Raw genomic sequence first — 17,862 nt, 5'->3', positions numbered from 1 at the left:
TCTCGTCGGCTGAAAAAAAAATGCACAACGTGAGAGTTGTGAGTTAAGTTTTATTTGGGGCCTAATGAGGACTATAGCCCAGGAGACAGCCTCTCGGATAGCTGTGAGAAACTGCTCTGGAGAGGTAGAGGACATCAGTATATATATGATTTTACTGAAGGGGGGCTGTTTGTAATCAGGCACACATTTTGGCAGGTTACTGCTAGTCTCAAGGAGCAGATGCCTCCGTTAATGATTTTAGTGTTTTTCTAGATATGAGGAGTTGCAAGAAATTGGGCTCGTAAAATCTTCTCCAGAAAATATCTGAAGGCCTGTTCTGCCAGTTTTTCCCAGAGCACAGAGTGCCTCATTCCTAATCTCAGCCCTGAACTCCTTTCAGGGTGTGTGGAAGGTCAGTGACTGCAGTGGCGAGTGACTTCATTATTCTAGAACCAGATGGTGAGCGACAGTTTTTTGGCATTCTTAATTGTGAGCTCCGTGAGGTCCGGGAATGACTTACCACCACTGAAACTCTAGCATCTAGCTCTGAGTCAGACATAGAGTAGGCACTTAATTCATGGAGGGTATTCTAGGAAAAGGCATGCTCCAAGGCATGAGGTGTGAAATAGCATGGCTTATTTCTGAAATGCAAGTAATTAGAGTCTACTGGAGCATCAACCTTGAGGAGGAAAACTAGGTCTGTTGGGGGGGGGGGCGTGGAGCGAGCTCACTTTTTTTTTTTTTTTTAAATATTTATTTATTTATTTAGGGTGCGCAGGGTCTTCGTTGAGGCATGCGTGTGGGATCTAGTTCCCCGACCAGAAAGCGAACCTGGGCCCCCTGCATTGGGAGCGCAGGGTCTTACCCACTGGACCACCAGGGAAGTCCCTGGGCTCACTTTTTTAAAGGGTCAGGGGGGCTACTTTTGGAGGATGTGCTCAGAGGGAGTAACAGCTTCCTTTGCTTCCCTCCAGCCGTGTCACTGCTGGAGGCACTGCTGGTCAGAAGCCTGGAGAGGTATTTGAGGCTACACATTTGGTATTTGCACTGTAGGCTATGAGAAGTCTGTGATGGATTTTAAACAGTGAAAAGTAACGGGCAAGGAAAAGTAACGGGCAAGATCACGTTGGTAAATGACGATAAAGCTAAACTCAGAAAAGAAGTCTTGTTTTTTACTTCAGGGCCCTCCCCATCAAACTTACATGGCTTGGATGGAAACCTAACAATTTTGGAGTGGGTAGGCTGAGCAGCCACGGTTCAGGAACAACGTTCCGCACCTTCTAAAGTTTGGTTAACACTGGACCAGCCTCTAAAACCTCAGTTTCATGGAACGAGGACACATTTCTTTCATGGAGGAATTCTGTTCTTCGCATCATCTTCGTAGTGATGAGCGTCTTCCCGTCCCTCTCACCAGCCGGCTCACGCTTCCTCCTCCTCCCTCCTCTTCGTTCCCCCATTGTTTCGACCCATTCCTGCCTGATGCCTGCCGGGAAGTGTAGTCGCTCGCCCTGCTGTCTGAGATGGTTGGGCGGCCCTATAAACCCGGTAGCTCCGCATAATTCCTCAGCTATTCCCGAGGTAGGGTAGCCTCGGAGGTGCAGCCACTTATCCGAGGAGCCAGCTGGGATTTGCAGTTTCCAGTTCCCGCAGCGCGCCGCTGGCAGAGGGCTCCTGGACTCCAATCTCCCCAGCCTCGCGCATCCTGATGACGTCGCACCGGCCCGCGAGGCCCCTGGAATCTGCGGTAGTTCTCGAGGAGGGTCTCAGGCTCGGCAGCCACGGCTGGAGGACGACACTTCCCAGGAGTCTACGCGGCGGCGCGCCGAGAGCCGCGCGAGACCGTGATTGGCTAGTGAGCCGGCCGCACGCGGAGGAGCTCAAGGAGCTGCTCTGTTGCGACAGAGGCCGAGCGGCGAGGCCCAGTGAGTTGGGGGAAGGGGCGCTGGGGGGGAGGGTGCTGGCCGGTGAGGGGGAGGGGGGACGAGAAGAGGGAGGAAGGACCGGGCTGGGATGGAGGCGGCTGCGCGGGAGAAGAAGGGGCCAAGGGAGAGACGGTGACGGGCGGGGGCTGGGGAGGTTCGGGGGTTGGCGAGTGAGGAGACCCCGAGGGGACTCACGGGGGGGTGCACGAGGGCGCCCCGGGAAGAAGCTGGACCCGACGGCCAGCTGGTGTGGAGGGGGACGACGGGGAGGAGGCCGGAGGCAAACTGGAGGAGGAAGCCCGGGAAAGTGAGGCGGCCGGCTGGAGCGAGGAGCGCCAAGTTGTGGGGAAACTGGAGACCGGGACCTGTGCCGAGGGGCCGAACCCGGTCCCTAACTGGAGGCCCTGAAAGGAGGAGCGTTTCCAGAGTGAGGCCGTCCGTGGGGATTGGTGGACAGAGCCCGAGGGAAGAGCTGTTGAGATTAGAAGAGCGGCCGAGGATCCGAATTGGCTTGAGAGATCCTGACAGAGTTGGGAGCGACTAGGCTGGGACGGAGCTGGGATCAGAGGCTCGCTAGGCAGTTCCTGAGAGGGATGGAGCCAGGCCCAGGCATTCTGCGGAAGTTTAGAACCTGGGGGTGTTTGCCTTCCTTCAGGCTTCCTGAAAGAACAGTAACGTTCCCTTGTGGTTCATCACCATGCCCTCCGACCTGGCCAAGAAGAAGGCAGCCAAAAAGAAGGAAGCTGCCAAAGCACGACAGCGGCCCAGAAAAGGACATGAAGAAAACGGAGATGCTGTCACAGAGCCACAGGTGGCAGAGGAGAAAAATGAGGAGGCCAATGGCCAAGAGACCACAGGTGAATTGAGGGAGAGGTGGGTTCCTGGGATGGTTGCTCGGACATAAAGGATGCCCCAGCTGGAATCAGAGTCCGGATGCTGGGGGCACTGGAGAATATATCTGGTGCCATGAAACTTTTCATGATGAACCAAACCAGTAGAGTTGGCGCTTGATCAAGGAAACTGAACACAGAGTTCTCACATACTCAGTGGCAAGCAGATATGGGAGTGGTTGTGCTGCCTTGCTGCTCTGTCTTCTAGACTTGGAGAAGAAGGTCAGTTCCCTGCCCCTTTCTTAATTTCCATTTCTACACATGAAGGTCAGTGTGCCAGGCTCCTTACCACATGATACCCTTGTCCTCCCAGCGGTAGTGGCTGTACCAGCAAGACAGAAACACGTGAGTTGTTTTATGGGTTTTTCTTGGGAGAGAGGTGCCTTTCTGTTATGAGCGCTTCTCAAGTGTTAGACACTGTGCTGGAAACTAAGGCACTCTAAGCACGCTCTGCCATCTGATATCTTGCAGTCTAGATGGGGAAACAGGGCAGTGTGTGATCAAGAGTATCCCCGGCCCTTGGCAGTCTATCCCAGCCTTCTTCCTTGCCCCCTGAAAACACTCTGAAGAGGTCTTCTCCATCGACTCTTGTTGTCCCTTGAATAGTCACCACATTTGTCCATTTACACACTGAGGTTCTAATACCACAATTTTTGTACTAGCTACATTTGACATTTCTCTCAGGGCCCAGCTCAGGATGGTGAAATCTTTCCCAGTCAAACCTGACCTCAATAATATTGCCATTCACTATACCCCTATACTATCTGTAGTGTTCCTTTTTTTTTTTTTTTTGGCCGAGCTGCACGGTACGTAGGATCCTAGTTCCCCAACCAGGGGATGGAACCCTCACCACCTGCAGTGGAAGTGTGGAGTCCCAACCACTGGGCCGCCAGGGAAGTCCCAGCGTTACCTTTTTATGTTGTGCCTTCTGTTTCTTCACCTAAATTGCTTGATCTTTGAGTGCAGAGACCACGTCTTGTGTAGTATATTTTTTTTGCCTGATCGGCCTTGCAGATAGAGATACTAGGTAAGTGTTTGAAGAGGAGAGGAGAATTATTAATGCAAGTTACAACAGACAGATAGGAATTCAGAAAAGGGAGAGTTAAAAATGATTGAGAGGAGAGAGTTGAATGGTAGGAATTGTCTCCAAAATAAGAATTATGAGAGAAAGCTAGTGCAGTAAAGTCAGGCCATGGGGATGTTTTCTTCCTGGCCAGAGTGGTGGAGGGATGGGAAGTTAAGAATGATAGGAGTGAACGAGCAGGCTGAATTGTGATCTGTAAAGTAGACAGGGTTCCTCTAGGTCCTCAGGAACAATGATTAAGCAGTATCTATCATCAGCTCTGTAGGTACTTTCTGGATGAATTGGAAAAATAGAAAACTGAATCCCACTTTGAGACTATTGTCCACTGTTCCCATTACAAATTTCTTCTTCACCTTTCTCCCTAGGAAACCAGAATTTCTCAGGGGGAACCCAGCTATAGTATCCCTATCTCAGTAATAAGGGAGCTTTGGTTTTCATCCTGCTTCCTCAGGGAGCTACTCTTCTGAAGTATGAAATCTGGTTTTCTTGCCAGCTCTCTCAAAACATTTCTTATTACCAGGGACCCAGGGTCATTTCTGCTTTCATAATTAATGGGTCATCTGTTCCCTCTCCCAAGACTGGGTCCACTCTCTTCTCTGAGTTTGGAATTACTTAATGCTGCAGGTCACTGTTCTCCAGCCTTTACCTGTTACCATTGCCACATGGCCTTTAGGTAGTGAGGTACGGAAAGATTAAAATAAATATCAAAGAAAGCGACTTCTGGCAGACAGTTCAACCTTCTTTAGAAAGTGAGACTCTTCAAGACAGGCACTAGAGTTCAGCTGGTCCCCTTGCTTGGGGAATGAATAGAAAGGGGCTGCTTGTGAAGTCTACAGTATTCTCTCTGATGAAGTTTATTCCAGAATCCCTTCTGCATTTATTCAGTGCTGTTCACTTACTTTTTGAGTCTGTTTTGTGGGATGCTGTAGGCTAGGACAGTGAGGTCTAAGTCTTTCTTTTAAAGCTCAGGAGATGACTTAGGTCATAGGTGCTGTAAAATGGAAGAGATCAAGAGAAAATGGTATACAGTAGTGCCTCGGTATCTGCTGGTGATTGGTCCCAGGACCCCTGTGAATACCCAAATCCACAGAAGCTCAAGTCCCTTATAGAGAATGGTGTATGTAGTATCTGCATATAACCTAGCACATCTCTAGATTACTTGTAATACCTAATATGTTGTAAATGCTATGAAATAATTGCCAGTGTGTGGCAAATCTTGGAACTTTCTGGAATTCTTTTTTTTAATCCTCAGTTGGTTGAATTTGTGGATGCAGAACTGTGGATGTAGAGGGTTGGCTGTATAGCTTTCCCTTAATTTTGATCTTCTTGCCTGAGCAGATAGAGATATAGACCAAGGATTGGCAAACTTCTTCTGTAAAGATCCAGATAGTAAATGTTTGTAACTTTGTGTGCCGTATGGTCCTGATACAGCTGTTCAACTTCGCCATTGTGGTGGAAAGCAGCTGTAGACAATATGTAAATGATGGGTGTGGCTGTGTCCCAATAAAACTTTATTTACAGAAACAGGCAGTTGGCCAAATCTGGCCAGCCTTTTTTTAAGCCACCCCCCCTCCCAGGCTAAGAATGGTTTACATTTTTTAAGTGGTTAAGTTTTAAGTGGTAATGTATATACCTACATAATAGTTTTGATTTTTGCCACTTGGGCTGTAAACCCTAAGATATTTACCATCTGGCCCTTTAAGAAAAAATTTACCAACTCCTGATCTAGACCATAAACTTCTTCCTGTACATCTTCTTCTCAACATCTAGAACAGGGATTGGCACTAAGCAGGGCTGTGGGAAGCCTGGTAACTCAACTGTGTAGAAAAGAGACTTTTAAAATTCCTCTCATCAGTCAAAACAAAAAATTTGTTCTCTATTTGAAAAGTACAGGCATACCTTGGAGATATTGCGGGTGCAGTTCCAGACCACCATAATAAAGTAAATATCAATATTGTGGTATCAATAAAGTGAGTCTCACACGAATTTGGGGGTTTTCCAGTGCATATAAAAGTTATGTTTATGCTATACTGTAGTTTAGTGAGTATGCGATAGCATTATGTCTAAAAAAACAATGTGTGGGGACTTCCCTGGCGGTCCAGTGCTTAAGACTCCATGCTTCCAATGCAAGGGGCACGGGTTTGATCCCTGGTTGGGGAACTAAGATCCCACATGCTGTGCGGCGTGGCCAAAAAAATAAAAAACAAAAAACCAAACGAAAAAAAAAACACTGTATGGAATTCCCTGGCGGTCCAGTGGTTAGGACTCTTCGCGTTCACTGCTGAGAGCCCAGGTTCAATCTCTGGTTGGGGAACTAAGATCCTGCAAGCCACGTGGTGCGGCCAAATAAATAAATAAATAAAACAAAACAATGTACGTACCTTAATTTAAAAATACCTTATTACTAAAAAAATGTTTGCCATCATCTAAGCCTTCAGTGAGTCATAGTAGTAATATCAAAGATCACAGATCACTGTAACAAATATAATAATGAAAAAGTTTGAAATCGTGACACAGAGACAGGATGTGATCAAATGCTATTGGAAAAATGGTGCTGATAGACTTGCTTGACGTAGCGTTTCCACAGACCTTCAATTTGTAAAAATTGCAATATCTGTGAAGCACAGTAAAGCGAAGTGCAATAAAACGAGGTATGCCTGTATTCATCAAGCAGTTACGTGTAACACACTGTCCTGGAAGCTGAGGTAGACATAGAGTGACTGCCATCTGTCTGGCAGGACAGTCCCTGCCCTCGGATCTGACTCCTTGCAGGCAGAGCAGGTTCAGCAGCAGGGTGGGTATAGCACCAGCAGTGGTAATCTCCCGACAGGATGGGGTATTTGGAGAGTGACCTAAGACTAACCATCACACCCTTGAAGTTGCTCTCCCCACGCCTGCCTGTCTGAGGACGGCACCGGGCTCTCTTCCCCCTTCTACTCCATCTTTACTCTTCCTAAGGACAAGCACGTGGGCTTTCTCATTTCAGGTGTTCTACTGTAAGGTTGCCATGGGAAAACGGGGAAGGGTAACAAAGACTAGAAAATTAGAAGACTGTCACGGTAGCGGATCCTCACGTGTAGCTTTTGACTCCTTCCTGAAAAGGTTAATAGATCACCTTACTCTCTTTTGGAAGAGACTTACCAAGACTACTTCTACCCCCATTTCTGTCCCACTTTCAATAATACTTTGTGGGCACTTGTCCTGTATGGAAAGGTAGTATAGTGAAATAGTTAAGGTCATGGCTTTGGGGTCAGACAAAGCCTGGTTCAAACTCTGGGTCTGTCACTTACTAGCCTTTTTGACCTTGGCTATATTATTTAACCTTTTCATCTATAAAATGAGGGTCCTAAGTTTATCTTATAAGGGTTATGGGGATTAAATTAGATGGGGAATGATAATGTAGTACAGTCCCAGGCACAGAGTAGACTCAACAACTATTAGCCAGTTAACGTTAGCCATATATTAATAGTTCTTCCCAGCCAGAAAATGTAGTCATGCCTGAAAAACTACAAAGGCAGAACAGCTAGTCTTTTGTCTCATGGTCAGTTTGCATCACTGAAACCCTCCAGACTTGGAACTTCTGGTTTTCCCAGCCTTGGCTCTGCCTGCCATTGATCCCTGTGTGCATTTTCTCATACTGGTCCCTTTTGGGCAGCATAGCTTCTTGGAAGCACCATCTGGAAGCTCTAGGTCGTGGAGTAAGAGCATTGCACCTCTATAGCATCTGCTTCATTTTGGGCATTGGTACTAATTCTTTAACACATACTCATGGAGGACAGTTTGGAGTTCTAGCCATTCCTACCATGCATTGTATCATCTTAGAACAAGGAAAGTTAGAATTAAAAGGACAAGTTGCGAAGTAAAAAATGTCCGTGAAAGCAGGATACCAGGGCAGATCTGTATGCAGTGTACACCCTGTTTAAAGCTTGTGAAACATCTGAGTCAGCTCAACCTGATCTTGAGCCCAGGTCCTTCAGGGCATGCCTTTTTCAGCCTTTGGATCTTTGTATGATAATATTTGGTAACTTAAAGAAGGGCAGAAGCCACAAATGCCCAGCCAGCGGCCTGAACCCTGGACCCTCAGATGAAAAGTCTGATGCTCTACTGACTGCTCTATCCAGATGCTCTGAGACGTGCCTTTTTGTGTACGAGCTTCGTCTGTCTCATAGCCCTCTTCCCAAACTGCTTTTGTTTTCTGTCCCCAGAAGTGGATTTGCTGACCAAGGAGCTAGAGGACTTTGAGATGAAGAAAGCTGCTGCTCGAGCTGTCACTGGCGTCCTTGCCTCTCACCCCAACAGTACTGATGCCCACATCATCAACCTCTCCCTCACCTTTCATGGTCAAGAGCTGCTCAGTGACACCAAACTGGAATTAAACTCAGGCCGTCGTTATGGTCTCATTGGCTTAAATGGAATTGGTGAGGCCCTTGGAAAGTGAGGTGGGAGGTATCTCTCCTTGGCTCATATGTCACTCAGCAAGTATTTACTTAGCACAGATATGTACAAAGCAAGGAGTTTATGGTATGGGTGGGAGACCAGGTATGCCCAGGGAAGAGGAACTAGCAATATAGAGCAGTCACGTGATAAGCACCACGTGAGCAGTTGTAGGCAGTAGGTGCTGGAGAAGTGGGGGGGAGGGGCGGGAGTAGCGGTGCGTGAGGCGGCTGTGGATGAACAGACTTCACAGAGGAGGGCTGGGACAAGAATTGGAGGAAAGGTGTCCCGAGGATGTGGGCAGGGATGGGGGGAATCATAGGATTTGAATGAATGAAAGGAAGGAAAGTACTCAGACAATGATGAGGTCGTGGTGTGGCTGGAGCGGAGGGGCTGACGTAGGAGAATGACAGGCAGAGCTGTCCTGAGCGTCCACTTCTCTTCCTGTGCTCTGCCTGCCCCTCTCAGGGAAGTCCATGCTGCTCTCTGCTATTGGGAAACGTGAAGTGCCCATCCCTGAGCACATCGACATCTACCATCTGACTCGGGAGATGCCCCCTAGTGACAAGACGCCCCTGCAGTGCGTGATGGAAGTCGACACAGAGCGGGCCATGCTGGAGAGGGAGGCTGAACGGCTGGCTCACGAGGACGGTAGGGCTGCAGACCCGGGGCCCCGGGGGCGGGCTTCCTCCCAGGAAAGGCCCAGGGAGCCTCACGGGCCTTGCGCTGTCCGCAGCGGAGTGTGAGAAGCTCTTAGAGCTCTATGAGCGACTGGAGGAGCTGGACGCTGACAAGGCGGAGATGAGAGCCTCACGGATCTTGCACGGACTGGGCTTCACACCTGCCATGCAACGCAAGAAGCTGAAAGACTTCAGTGGGGGCTGGAGGATGAGGGTTGCCCTCGCCAGGTGAGTCTCTCCCTCCTCCACCCTCTGTAGCACCCTATCTCTCTCAGCGTTTAGAGCAGGGTTCTAAACCAGTGGAACTGTTTAGAACAGGGTTGATGGTCAGTAAGTGCCAAATATTGACAGTGTGGAGGGGCGGGGGTGGTATACCTGAGCTAAGGAGTGAGCTTCCTGACTGAAGTGGTCATTGTTGGACTTCCAGCACAGTGTTTAGGAATCTGGGACCAGCCCTAGGTAAATGGTAGAGTAGGTCTGTTTCTTTCTCTCCTCTTGACTCCTCTCCCGCCGTTGTTTGTGCTTCAGTCCTTCTAATTCTTGCTGTTTAAAGATAAAATGTTAGACAGCTATTAGGATATCTGTCCTTCTTACCCTCTTGTGACCTGGACCCGAAATGAGTTTCTGTAGATCATCATTCCCCCACCAAACCCCCAGAAAGTCCCCAGTTAAAGAGGTGGTTACTTACCCCGCCAGTCTCTGCCAAGTGCATTGGTGAGGCTTGATATACTGCTTTAGCAAAGCTGCTTGTGTGCCTTAGAACATGAGAGCCGTGGTTTCACGTGCCAGCAAGGATTAGCTGCCTCAGATTCACCTAGAGAGCTTTTAAAACTACAGATTTCCTAGCCTCTTCAATCTGTGCTGGAGTCAGAATGCTGGAGTTGGATGTCCAGAAATCTTATTTCTAACAAGTGCTGCGGATGTGGTGACCACGTGTGGACCCAGCGTTCTCCCCTTGTTTCTCCTGTCTTGAGATGCCACCTCAGAAAAGAACATTCTTTGGCCTCCTTGCTAGAGTCTGGCAACCCCACCAGTTAGGTTTAATCTGAATACTTTTTAGTTCAGCAGTTTACTTTTTCTGTATCCTTTTGTGTTCCCGATGGTCACCAACCTCAGTGTAAAAGACTTGTAGACTCATAAGGACTTTTACAGGCTTATCTCCAAACTGCATCTTCCCCCTGCTTTTCAGCTGTTTCCTGCCCTTTAACCCCCCCTCTTCATCTCTGCTTTCTCTCCTAGTTCTCACCTTTCCCCTGAGGTATAGAGCCTAGAGTTGGTTTCAGGACTCTGTGCAGGCCTGACCAGAATTGCAGGTAGCAGGCAGGCTGTCCCCTCCTGCATAGCACCCATTACACTGAAGTGGCTCTGTCTCCTTTCCCGTTCTTCAGAGCCCTCTTCATTCGGCCCTTCATGCTGCTCCTGGATGAGCCCACCAACCACCTGGACCTCGACGCTTGTGTGTGGTTGGAAGAAGAGCTAAAGACGTAAGGGGGCGGGGCTGGGGGTGGAAGTGGGCAGGTCCTGAAGGGGGAGTTGAGCAGAGTCCAAGGGAGATGGATGCCCAGGACCCACAGTGATATTAGAGCAGTGAGAAGTGGACTGAAGTGGGGCCAGAGTGAAGGCCAGATTGAAAGGGTGGTAAGCATCTTTAGGGCAGGCCTTTTTGTTTTTGTTTAGTCTGAAATATGTGGATTTGTTTGTTTTACTCTTTTTGGTTTTTCCCATTATTTAAAATACAATGTCTTTATTACGACAATATTTTTTCTTAACTTTATATATAACTTTATATATATCATATAAACGGGGATTCCCATCTAAGATCATGATGCAGTGACAAAGAGAAAAATAGCCCATATAGCAGTGGTCCTATGGCTAGAGAGCCAGATAACCAGGAATATCGCCTCAGTTCTAGAATAAGGCTTTCCATGGTCTCTGCAATGACTTGGCACCTTCTTTAAAAAGCCGAGCGTGGTGATTTTTACTGTGCCTATTCCAGTTCTTCCCACCCGTGATTTTAGATGTGTTTATGGGTGTCTGTGTGCATACACTTCTGATGTTACCATCACGGTTACTGCCATCTCCACTCCATTCTTTTGAAAATAAGAACAGGCTGCTCTCACCTTCTGAGATGCCCACACTCTGTCTGTGGGGTGTGTTTCTCTCTAAATAAATCCACGTCTTACCTATCAAGAGAAAAGAGAAAATTAGAACAAAAGTTTGAGGAAACTCAGACTGTCTTACCATACTTTGGAGGGCATCAAAGTGTTCTTACAGGCAGATCGTGCACTGGCGGCTTGGGTGCTAAGGACTGGGAAGCGGCGAACAAATCTAAAGGATGCCTAGGCGTAAGGACGGGAACGGATGCAGGTTTTCTGGGCCTGACATTCGGCCCACCTGTTGTGAACCATCTGCCATTCTGAGCGCCCCCCTGACTGGTTCTCTGGCTTTGCAGGTTTAAGCGCATCTTGGTCCTCGTCTCCCATTCCCAGGACTTTCTGAATGGTGTCTGTACCAACATCATTCACATGCACAACAAGAAACTGAAGTATTATACGGTGAGTGGCCCCAGCTTCTCCACAGTAACCTCTGTGCTTACCAGTTCCCTGAAGTTCTCCTTTAAAAAAAAAATAGACTTAGCAGTCCTTTTCTACGTATTGCTATAAAAAGATGTGGACAGGGAGTTCTGCACCCTGTTTTATTTTGGTCCCAAAGTAATTGCTTTCAGGCCATAGGCCACGGATTGGCAGCCTGTGCATATGGTGTATGTTTGCCTTGTGCAAAGAGGTTGACTTTTCATGGTGCCCGGGCAGGCCTTGCTGCTGTCTGCCTTCTTGAGTGGCTACTTTAACCTGCTTCATGGCAGCCAGCACAGTACCCCTCCTTCTCTCCTTCCATGAAGAATGGGAGCCAGGATCTCAACAGCCCACTTTTCTGCCTTGCCTTTACATTTTTTCTATTTCAAAAAACATATCAAAAAATGAAAAACAGAAGTTCTCTTTATTCATGGTTGTACTCACCATGGGAGTATTAATAGTTCTCTTACATAGTCTTTCAGAAATTTCACACGTACTTGCAAGCGTTTGTAGAAGATTTCACGTATACTTATCACAGTTGTAATCTTAATCATTCTCTTCTGTAGGTTGCGTTTAAATTTTAATTTGTCTTGGACTGCTTTCTGTATGAGTATATATAAATCATGCTCATTTTTTGCAGTGACTGCGTAGTATTTCATTGTGTGGCTAGCCTGTAACTCATTTGTCAGACCCTTTACGATGGATGTTTAGGTTGAGTCTAGTTTAGGTCATGGCAGTCCACAGTGCAGGGTTCGCCAGGTCCTAAATCTGATGGGTCTGATGTCTTCCCACCTGGAGGAAGTTCTTGTAGTCTGCATGGGGGCTTCAGTCTCTAGGGATGGGGAGTAGAAAGAGGTGCTCTTGGAAGGCTGTGAGCCTCTAGGTATCTGTTTGACAGTGGTTTTCAGGGCTATTGCCAACGCTGTGGGTGTCTTTATGGCTAACCTGAGGATTTGATCCGGAGCCCTGCTCTGGCTGAGCTAAGAATGAGAGGCACACAGTTCGGAAGACCTCAGGTTCTAGATTAGGATATGCTTCTTTAATACACTTCCTCTTTCCCTACTGCACAATCTTTTTTTTTCTTTTTTTAATGTTATTTATTTATTTATTCTTGGCTGCATTGGGTCTTCATTGCTGCACGCGGGCTTTCTCTAGTTGCGGCGAGCAGGGGCTGCTCTTCGTTGGCGGTGCGCGGGCTTCTCATTGTGGTGGCTTCTCTTGTTGCGGAGCACGGGCTCTAGGCGCGCAGGCTTCAGTAGTTGTGGCTCGCGGGCTCTAGAGTGCAGGCTCAGTAGTTGTGTCACAGGGGCTTAGTTGCTCCGCGGCATGTGGGATCTTCCCAGACCAGGGCTCGAACCTGTGTTCCCTGCATTAGCAGGCGAATTCTTAACCACTGCGCCACCAGGTAAGTCCCCTTACTGCACAGTCTTACAACCAGGGCCAAATGAGATGCCATCTCACATCCCCCTGAACCCTGAGTGAGAACCCAGGACCGAGGCTAAAGCTGCCTGTCTCGCCTGGTGCACTTTCCTGCAGGGTAATTATGATCAGTATGTGAAGACACGGCTGGAGCTGGAAGAGAATCAGATGAAGAGGTTTCACTGGGAACAGGATCAGATTGCACACATGAAGGTAGGGCGATCGTAGAGCCGAGTTGGCTTTCTCCAGGGGAGTTGGGTGAGGGCGTGTGGGGGTTGAGGGGCGCTGGAGGAGACGTTGTCGTCAGTTTCGACCATGCATTTAAGACGAGTTGTTTGGAGCCTGCCCACGCTCCTCACCCCCTCTCTGGCCTCTTTCAGAACTACATCGCTAGGTTTGGTCATGGCAGTGCCAAGCTGGCCCGGCAGGCCCAGAGCAAGGAGAAGACGCTACAGAAAATGATGGCATCAGGACTGACAGAGAGGGTTGTGAGTGACAAGGTAGGTTCTGACTGGGTGGAATTAGGCGGCCTAAGGTGAGGTGGATAAGAAAGGACCTGACTTGATAAATGCCCTCTCTTTTTCCTAGACACTGTCATTTTATTTCCCACCATGTGGCAAGATCCCTCCACCCGTTATTATGGTGCAAAATGTCAGCTTCAAGTATACAAAAGATGGGGTGAGTACTTGGGTGTGGTTGGGAAGCTGGGGTGCATTTTCCAAGGTAAGTGGCAGCTGCTGAGGAGAGCCTCCTGCCCTTTGCTGAGCGCGCCCGCTGACCCACGCGGTGCTGGGGATTTTTCAGGTGTGGCCCCCTGGGGCGCCTAATTGAGGGACTTAGAGTAGAAGCCCCCGCTCAAGTACTTGGAGGGAAAACTGCTCAGCCGGGCTGGTGGCTGGAGGAATGGGTTGGGGTCCGCGTGAGAGCTGCCGCCCTCCTCACCCCCGCCTCCTCCGGCGGTGACTGGGGACTCGGCGGGGTGAGTCTGCAGTCAGGCTGACCAGCAGCCTAGCCCCGTATCCCTTTCTCTCTCACACCCACCTCAGCCTTGCATCTACAACAATCTAGAGTTTGGTATCGATCTCGACACACGAGTGGCGCTGGTGGGGCCCAATGGAGCGGGGAAGTCCACTCTTCTGAAGCTGCTGACTGGAGAGGTATGGTGCCACGCTGGGGCGAGGGACTCCGGGATTGGATGCTGGTGCGCCTGCGGGAGAGGGAGGGGAGGCCGGGGCCACTGCTCTTAGAGGGCCTGAGCGAGCCGTCCTCTGGGGCGTGTGGTCTCACTGGGTAGGGCTGAGGTTTGGGGCAGTTTTCTCAGAGAAACCTGAGGGGGGGGGTCTGTGTGTGTGAGAGCGTGGGTGAGAGGGAGAACACATGCACGCTCTCAGCATCTTTCTGTGGTTTCATTCAGAGCAATTAGAATACAGAAACGCCTGTGCATTCAGAAATATGCTTTTGCTGTAGAAAATGTATGTCGGCCCTATACCCAAGCCCCTTGTTCCGCAGTCAGTGCGCCATACAGTAATCCAGCGACTACTCAGTAGGTTGTGTGGCGTGTGTCTGTGCCTCCCTTGAAAGCACCTGTTTCAGTATACCTTCCTAGATATTTTTAGAGTGGCCAGAATAGCAGTTTGTGAGGCGGTGGTGTAGATTCAGTTCAGGAAGTTGTATGAGTCTGGTTCAGTGCGAACATGTGTTTGTTTCCCCTCTCTGCCTACGTCTGCTTCTGACCGGGGTTCCTTTTCTGTGTGCTTATCTTTCCACTTTATACTCTTTTATTTTTTTTCTTTCTAGCTACTACCCACAGACGGAATGATCCGAAAACACTCTCATGTCAAGATAGGGCGTTACCATCAGGTATAGTCCTGGCGGGGAGTGGGGAGCGGGGAGTTACCTAGGGTGTGGGAATGGGGCTGCATGTGACCAAGTCAGCTCCTAGTTGCCTCTGGAGTCTTGAACAGGTCCCTAGGTAGAGGTAGAGAGGTACTCGGCAGGAAACCCAGCAGGCTTCCTTTTGAAGTGGGACACCAGCCACATCTGGGTGGGTCCCTTTTTTCCTGTAGCATTTACAAGAGCAGCTGGACTTAGACCTCTCGCCTTTGGAGTACATGATGAAATGCTACCCAGAGATCAAGGAGAAGGAAGAAATGAGGAAGATCATTGGGCGATATGGTCTCACTGGGAAACAGCAGGTCAGTGGAGGGGGTGTGGGAAGAACCCCAGGTAACTGGGAGGCTATGGCTGGACGGTCCGCCTTTCCTCTGCTCTGGGTTATTATGCATTGGAGCACTTAGGTCTCAGGGGAGGGGCGAGGATAGCGTGCCAGTGTCTGACGTGCCCTTGCCCCCCTGACTAGCGGGATGAGCCATTGTGCTTAAAGGCAAGGGACACGGAAACCTAGCAAACAAGTTCCTGGATTCAGGTCCCAACTGTGGGTGCCCTGGATTGCTCCACTTTATTAAGATTCTGTGTCAAGACGGCTTCAGGCTTCCAGATGTATCCCTTTTGGGTCTTGAGAGACCGCCAGCTATGCCACCGTCTTGCTGTGTGACCTTGGGTCTTCCTGAGCCCCACTTTCCGTGAAATGGTGACGACAGAGGAGCCGTGGGGAGAGGTGAGTTGCGATGTGTGGTGAGGGCGACACCAGCTTTTATAACTGGCCGGTTGCACGCAGGTGAGCCCGATCCGGAACCTGTCTGATGGGCAGAAGTGCCGAGTGTGTCTGGCCTGGCTGGCCTGGCAGAACCCTCACATGCTCTTCTTGGACGAGCCCACCAACCACCTGGATATCGAGACCATCGACGCCCTGGCGGACGCCGTCAATGACTTCGAGGGTGGTATGATGCTGGTCAGCCATGACTTCAGACTCATTCAGCAGGTGAGGCTTCTGGCTGGGTGGGAGGCATAGCAGAGGGCATCTGAGAGGCAGTTAGGTAGAGCACCGTCATGGCACGTGGAGGGCATGTAATTCATGTTGACTGTATTTGGAAAGTGGACTCAGGACATAGACAGGGTGGACAGGGCCAGATCTTATGGTTCTTTGGGAAACTTAGAAAGCCTTAGTGGAAATACTTGAATTCTTCAGTAGCTATTTGGGGCTTTTAGCCTACTTGGCATTGTTGGCCAAAATGGGCAAGGGAGTTGGGTAGAGAACAGGGTGCTTCTTCTGTGGTTCCAAGATTCTTCAGCCTAGAAATAGTATCATACTAGGGAGACTCTGGATTAGACAGAGGGCTACTGCTGGTCATCAGTGAAAAAGCTGCTGGTCGTTTCTCTGAAGCTTTCAAGAAGATGGGGTGGAGAAAAGTGTCTGAACAGATCTAGGTCCTGCTAGGGAACTGGAAATCGGGGTGACACAGCAGGTCCTGGCTTGGAAGGCTCCAAAACCTGCTGGTTACGGTACTCTTGGGTTAGGCCAGCCCTAAGAACGTTGAGGTAGTGAAACTGAGCTGGCTCTGGGCCTGGGCGGGAGGTTATGGGGTTTTCTTCCCAGAATCCCCTGGGAACAGTCTCCTGGGCAGGGATGGGAAGGATACTGGTCAGGATCATTAAGTCTAGGATTTGCTTTCTAGGTTGCACAAGAAATCTGGGTCTGTGAGAAGCAGACAATCACCAAGTGGCCTGGAGACATCCTGGCCTACAAGGAGCACCTCAAGTCCAAGCTAGTGGGCGAGGAGCCCCAGCTCACCAGGAGGACCCACAACGTGTGAGCCCTTGCCGGCCGGCCGGCGGGGCCAGGCCCCTGGGGCCGCACTCCTGCACTGCTGCGGTGCTGCTCCCAGCCCCTCCCCGCACCTGCCGTAGCTGCACCCGTGATCTCATCTACAGCTGGACAGTACCTGTCCGTCTCCTGTCCTTCCGGTTACTTTTGTCCACGTCTGGACTCGGCTGGCTCTTCCTGCCGGCTCCTTGCTGGTTCTGACCCGATAGTGATGCAGCCAGAGGCATCTGAGGGTTGACCCAAGGGCCCGTGCCCTGGTTTGGCCTGTGAAGGAGCTTAGGATCCTCGTTTTCTGGGTTTTGGTGATGTTGGAGGAATACCTCCCAGCCCACCACCCCCATTCCTTTCTGCTTCTGGTTTGGAGCTCTGGACCAGGGCCTTAATCCTGGTCGGTTTTTAAATAATTATTTAATGGTGTAACTTTTAGACCTGTGTGACATCTACAAAGCGTCCAATAAAGAGAGAAGCAGCCATGGTCCCTGTCTTCCTTCTTGGGTCTCTAGGCCCTTCTCCCACTCCTGCCTGCAGTGCCAGCATTCACTTTCCCTCGGCACGAGCTGGGGCAGGAGTCGGTGGGCTGGATGCAGCCTGAGGACTAGCCCATAGGCACTGGAAGAACTCTCTTCCCTCTGATCTGAAATTGTGCCTTTTCAGGGACTTCCCTGGCGGTCCAGTGGTTAGGACTCTGCACTTCCACTGCAGCGGGCACGGGTTCAATCCTAGGTTGGGGAACTAAGATCCTGCATGCCGTGCGGTGCAGCCAAAAAAAAAAAAAAGGTGGAATTGTGCCTTTTCTTAGGCCAGTGGCTCACAAACATTAACATGCATCAGAATCACCTGTAAGTCTCGTTCAATCACAGATTGCTGGGTGTTGCCTCAGAGTTTCTGGTTCAGTAGGTCTGGGGTGAGACCAAGAATTAACAATGCTAAGAAGTTCCCCAGTGATGCTGTGCTGCTGGTCTGGGGGCCACACTTTGAGAACTGCTCTCCTGGAGCATGTTTTTCAGAGTGGTCTGAGGCTTTGCTGCTGCTGCCTGTACAACACTTGGGACGTTGGTTAAAAACGCAGATTCCTGGGCTTCAGGCCTATTGATTTCAGGTGGTGGGATGGGCAAGATGCAGAAATGGTCAGGAGTCTGCATTTTCACACTGATGTT

At 49.7% G+C, this 17,862-nt stretch overlaps 1 protein-coding gene across 3 annotated transcripts; it reads left to right on the top strand.

The window, feature by feature from the left end:
* The first annotated feature begins 1,747 nt into the window (after positions 1 to 1,747).
* ABCF2 (ATP binding cassette subfamily F member 2) lies at positions 1,748 to 17,180 on the top strand. Of its 3 annotated transcripts, none has more exons than XM_082473783.1 (15): positions 1,748 to 1,901; positions 2,557 to 2,758; positions 8,081 to 8,293; positions 8,778 to 8,960; positions 9,046 to 9,217; positions 10,378 to 10,473; positions 11,442 to 11,544; positions 13,099 to 13,194; positions 13,362 to 13,481; positions 13,570 to 13,659; positions 14,028 to 14,138; positions 14,779 to 14,841; positions 15,048 to 15,176; positions 15,659 to 15,862; positions 16,557 to 17,180. In XM_082473783.1, the coding sequence occupies exons 2-15, from the start codon at positions 2,599 to 2,601 to the stop codon at positions 16,692 to 16,694; spliced, it is 1,878 nt and encodes a 625-aa protein (XP_082329909.1). In that variant the 5' UTR covers positions 1,748 to 1,901; positions 2,557 to 2,598; the 3' UTR covers positions 16,695 to 17,180. The 3 variants fall into 3 exon arrangements, with proteins under 3 accessions (XP_082329909.1, XP_082329911.1, XP_082329910.1); XM_082473785.1 differs by lacking the exon at positions 1,748 to 1,901 and adding an exon at positions 2,015 to 2,033; XM_082473784.1 differs by lacking the exon at positions 1,748 to 1,901 and having other exon boundaries at positions 2,147 to 2,758.
* The last annotated feature ends 682 nt before the right edge of the window (positions 17,181 to 17,862 follow it).

This window comes from Balaenoptera physalus (assembly GCF_965194825.1).
Source record: "Balaenoptera physalus genome assembly, chromosome: 8".
NCBI lineage: Eukaryota > Metazoa > Chordata > Mammalia > Artiodactyla > Balaenopteridae > Balaenoptera > Balaenoptera physalus.
The sequence above is the reverse complement of the archived record's forward strand: the minus strand, read 5'-3'. Positions and strand labels throughout refer to the sequence as shown.

Bases quoted from the DNA above. Each gene is read 5' to 3' on its own strand.
- ABCF2 (XM_082473783.1), top strand. From the start codon at position 2,599: ATGCCCTCCGACCTGGCCAAGAAGAAGGCAGCCAAAAAGAAGGAAGCT. The intron at 13,195-13,361 runs GTAGGGCGATCG...GGCCTCTTTCAG, and splicing joins ATCAGATTGCACACATGAAG to AACTACATCGCTAGGTTTGG. The intron at 14,842-15,047 runs GTATAGTCCTGG...TTTTTCCTGTAG, and splicing joins AGATAGGGCGTTACCATCAG to CATTTACAAGAGCAGCTGGA.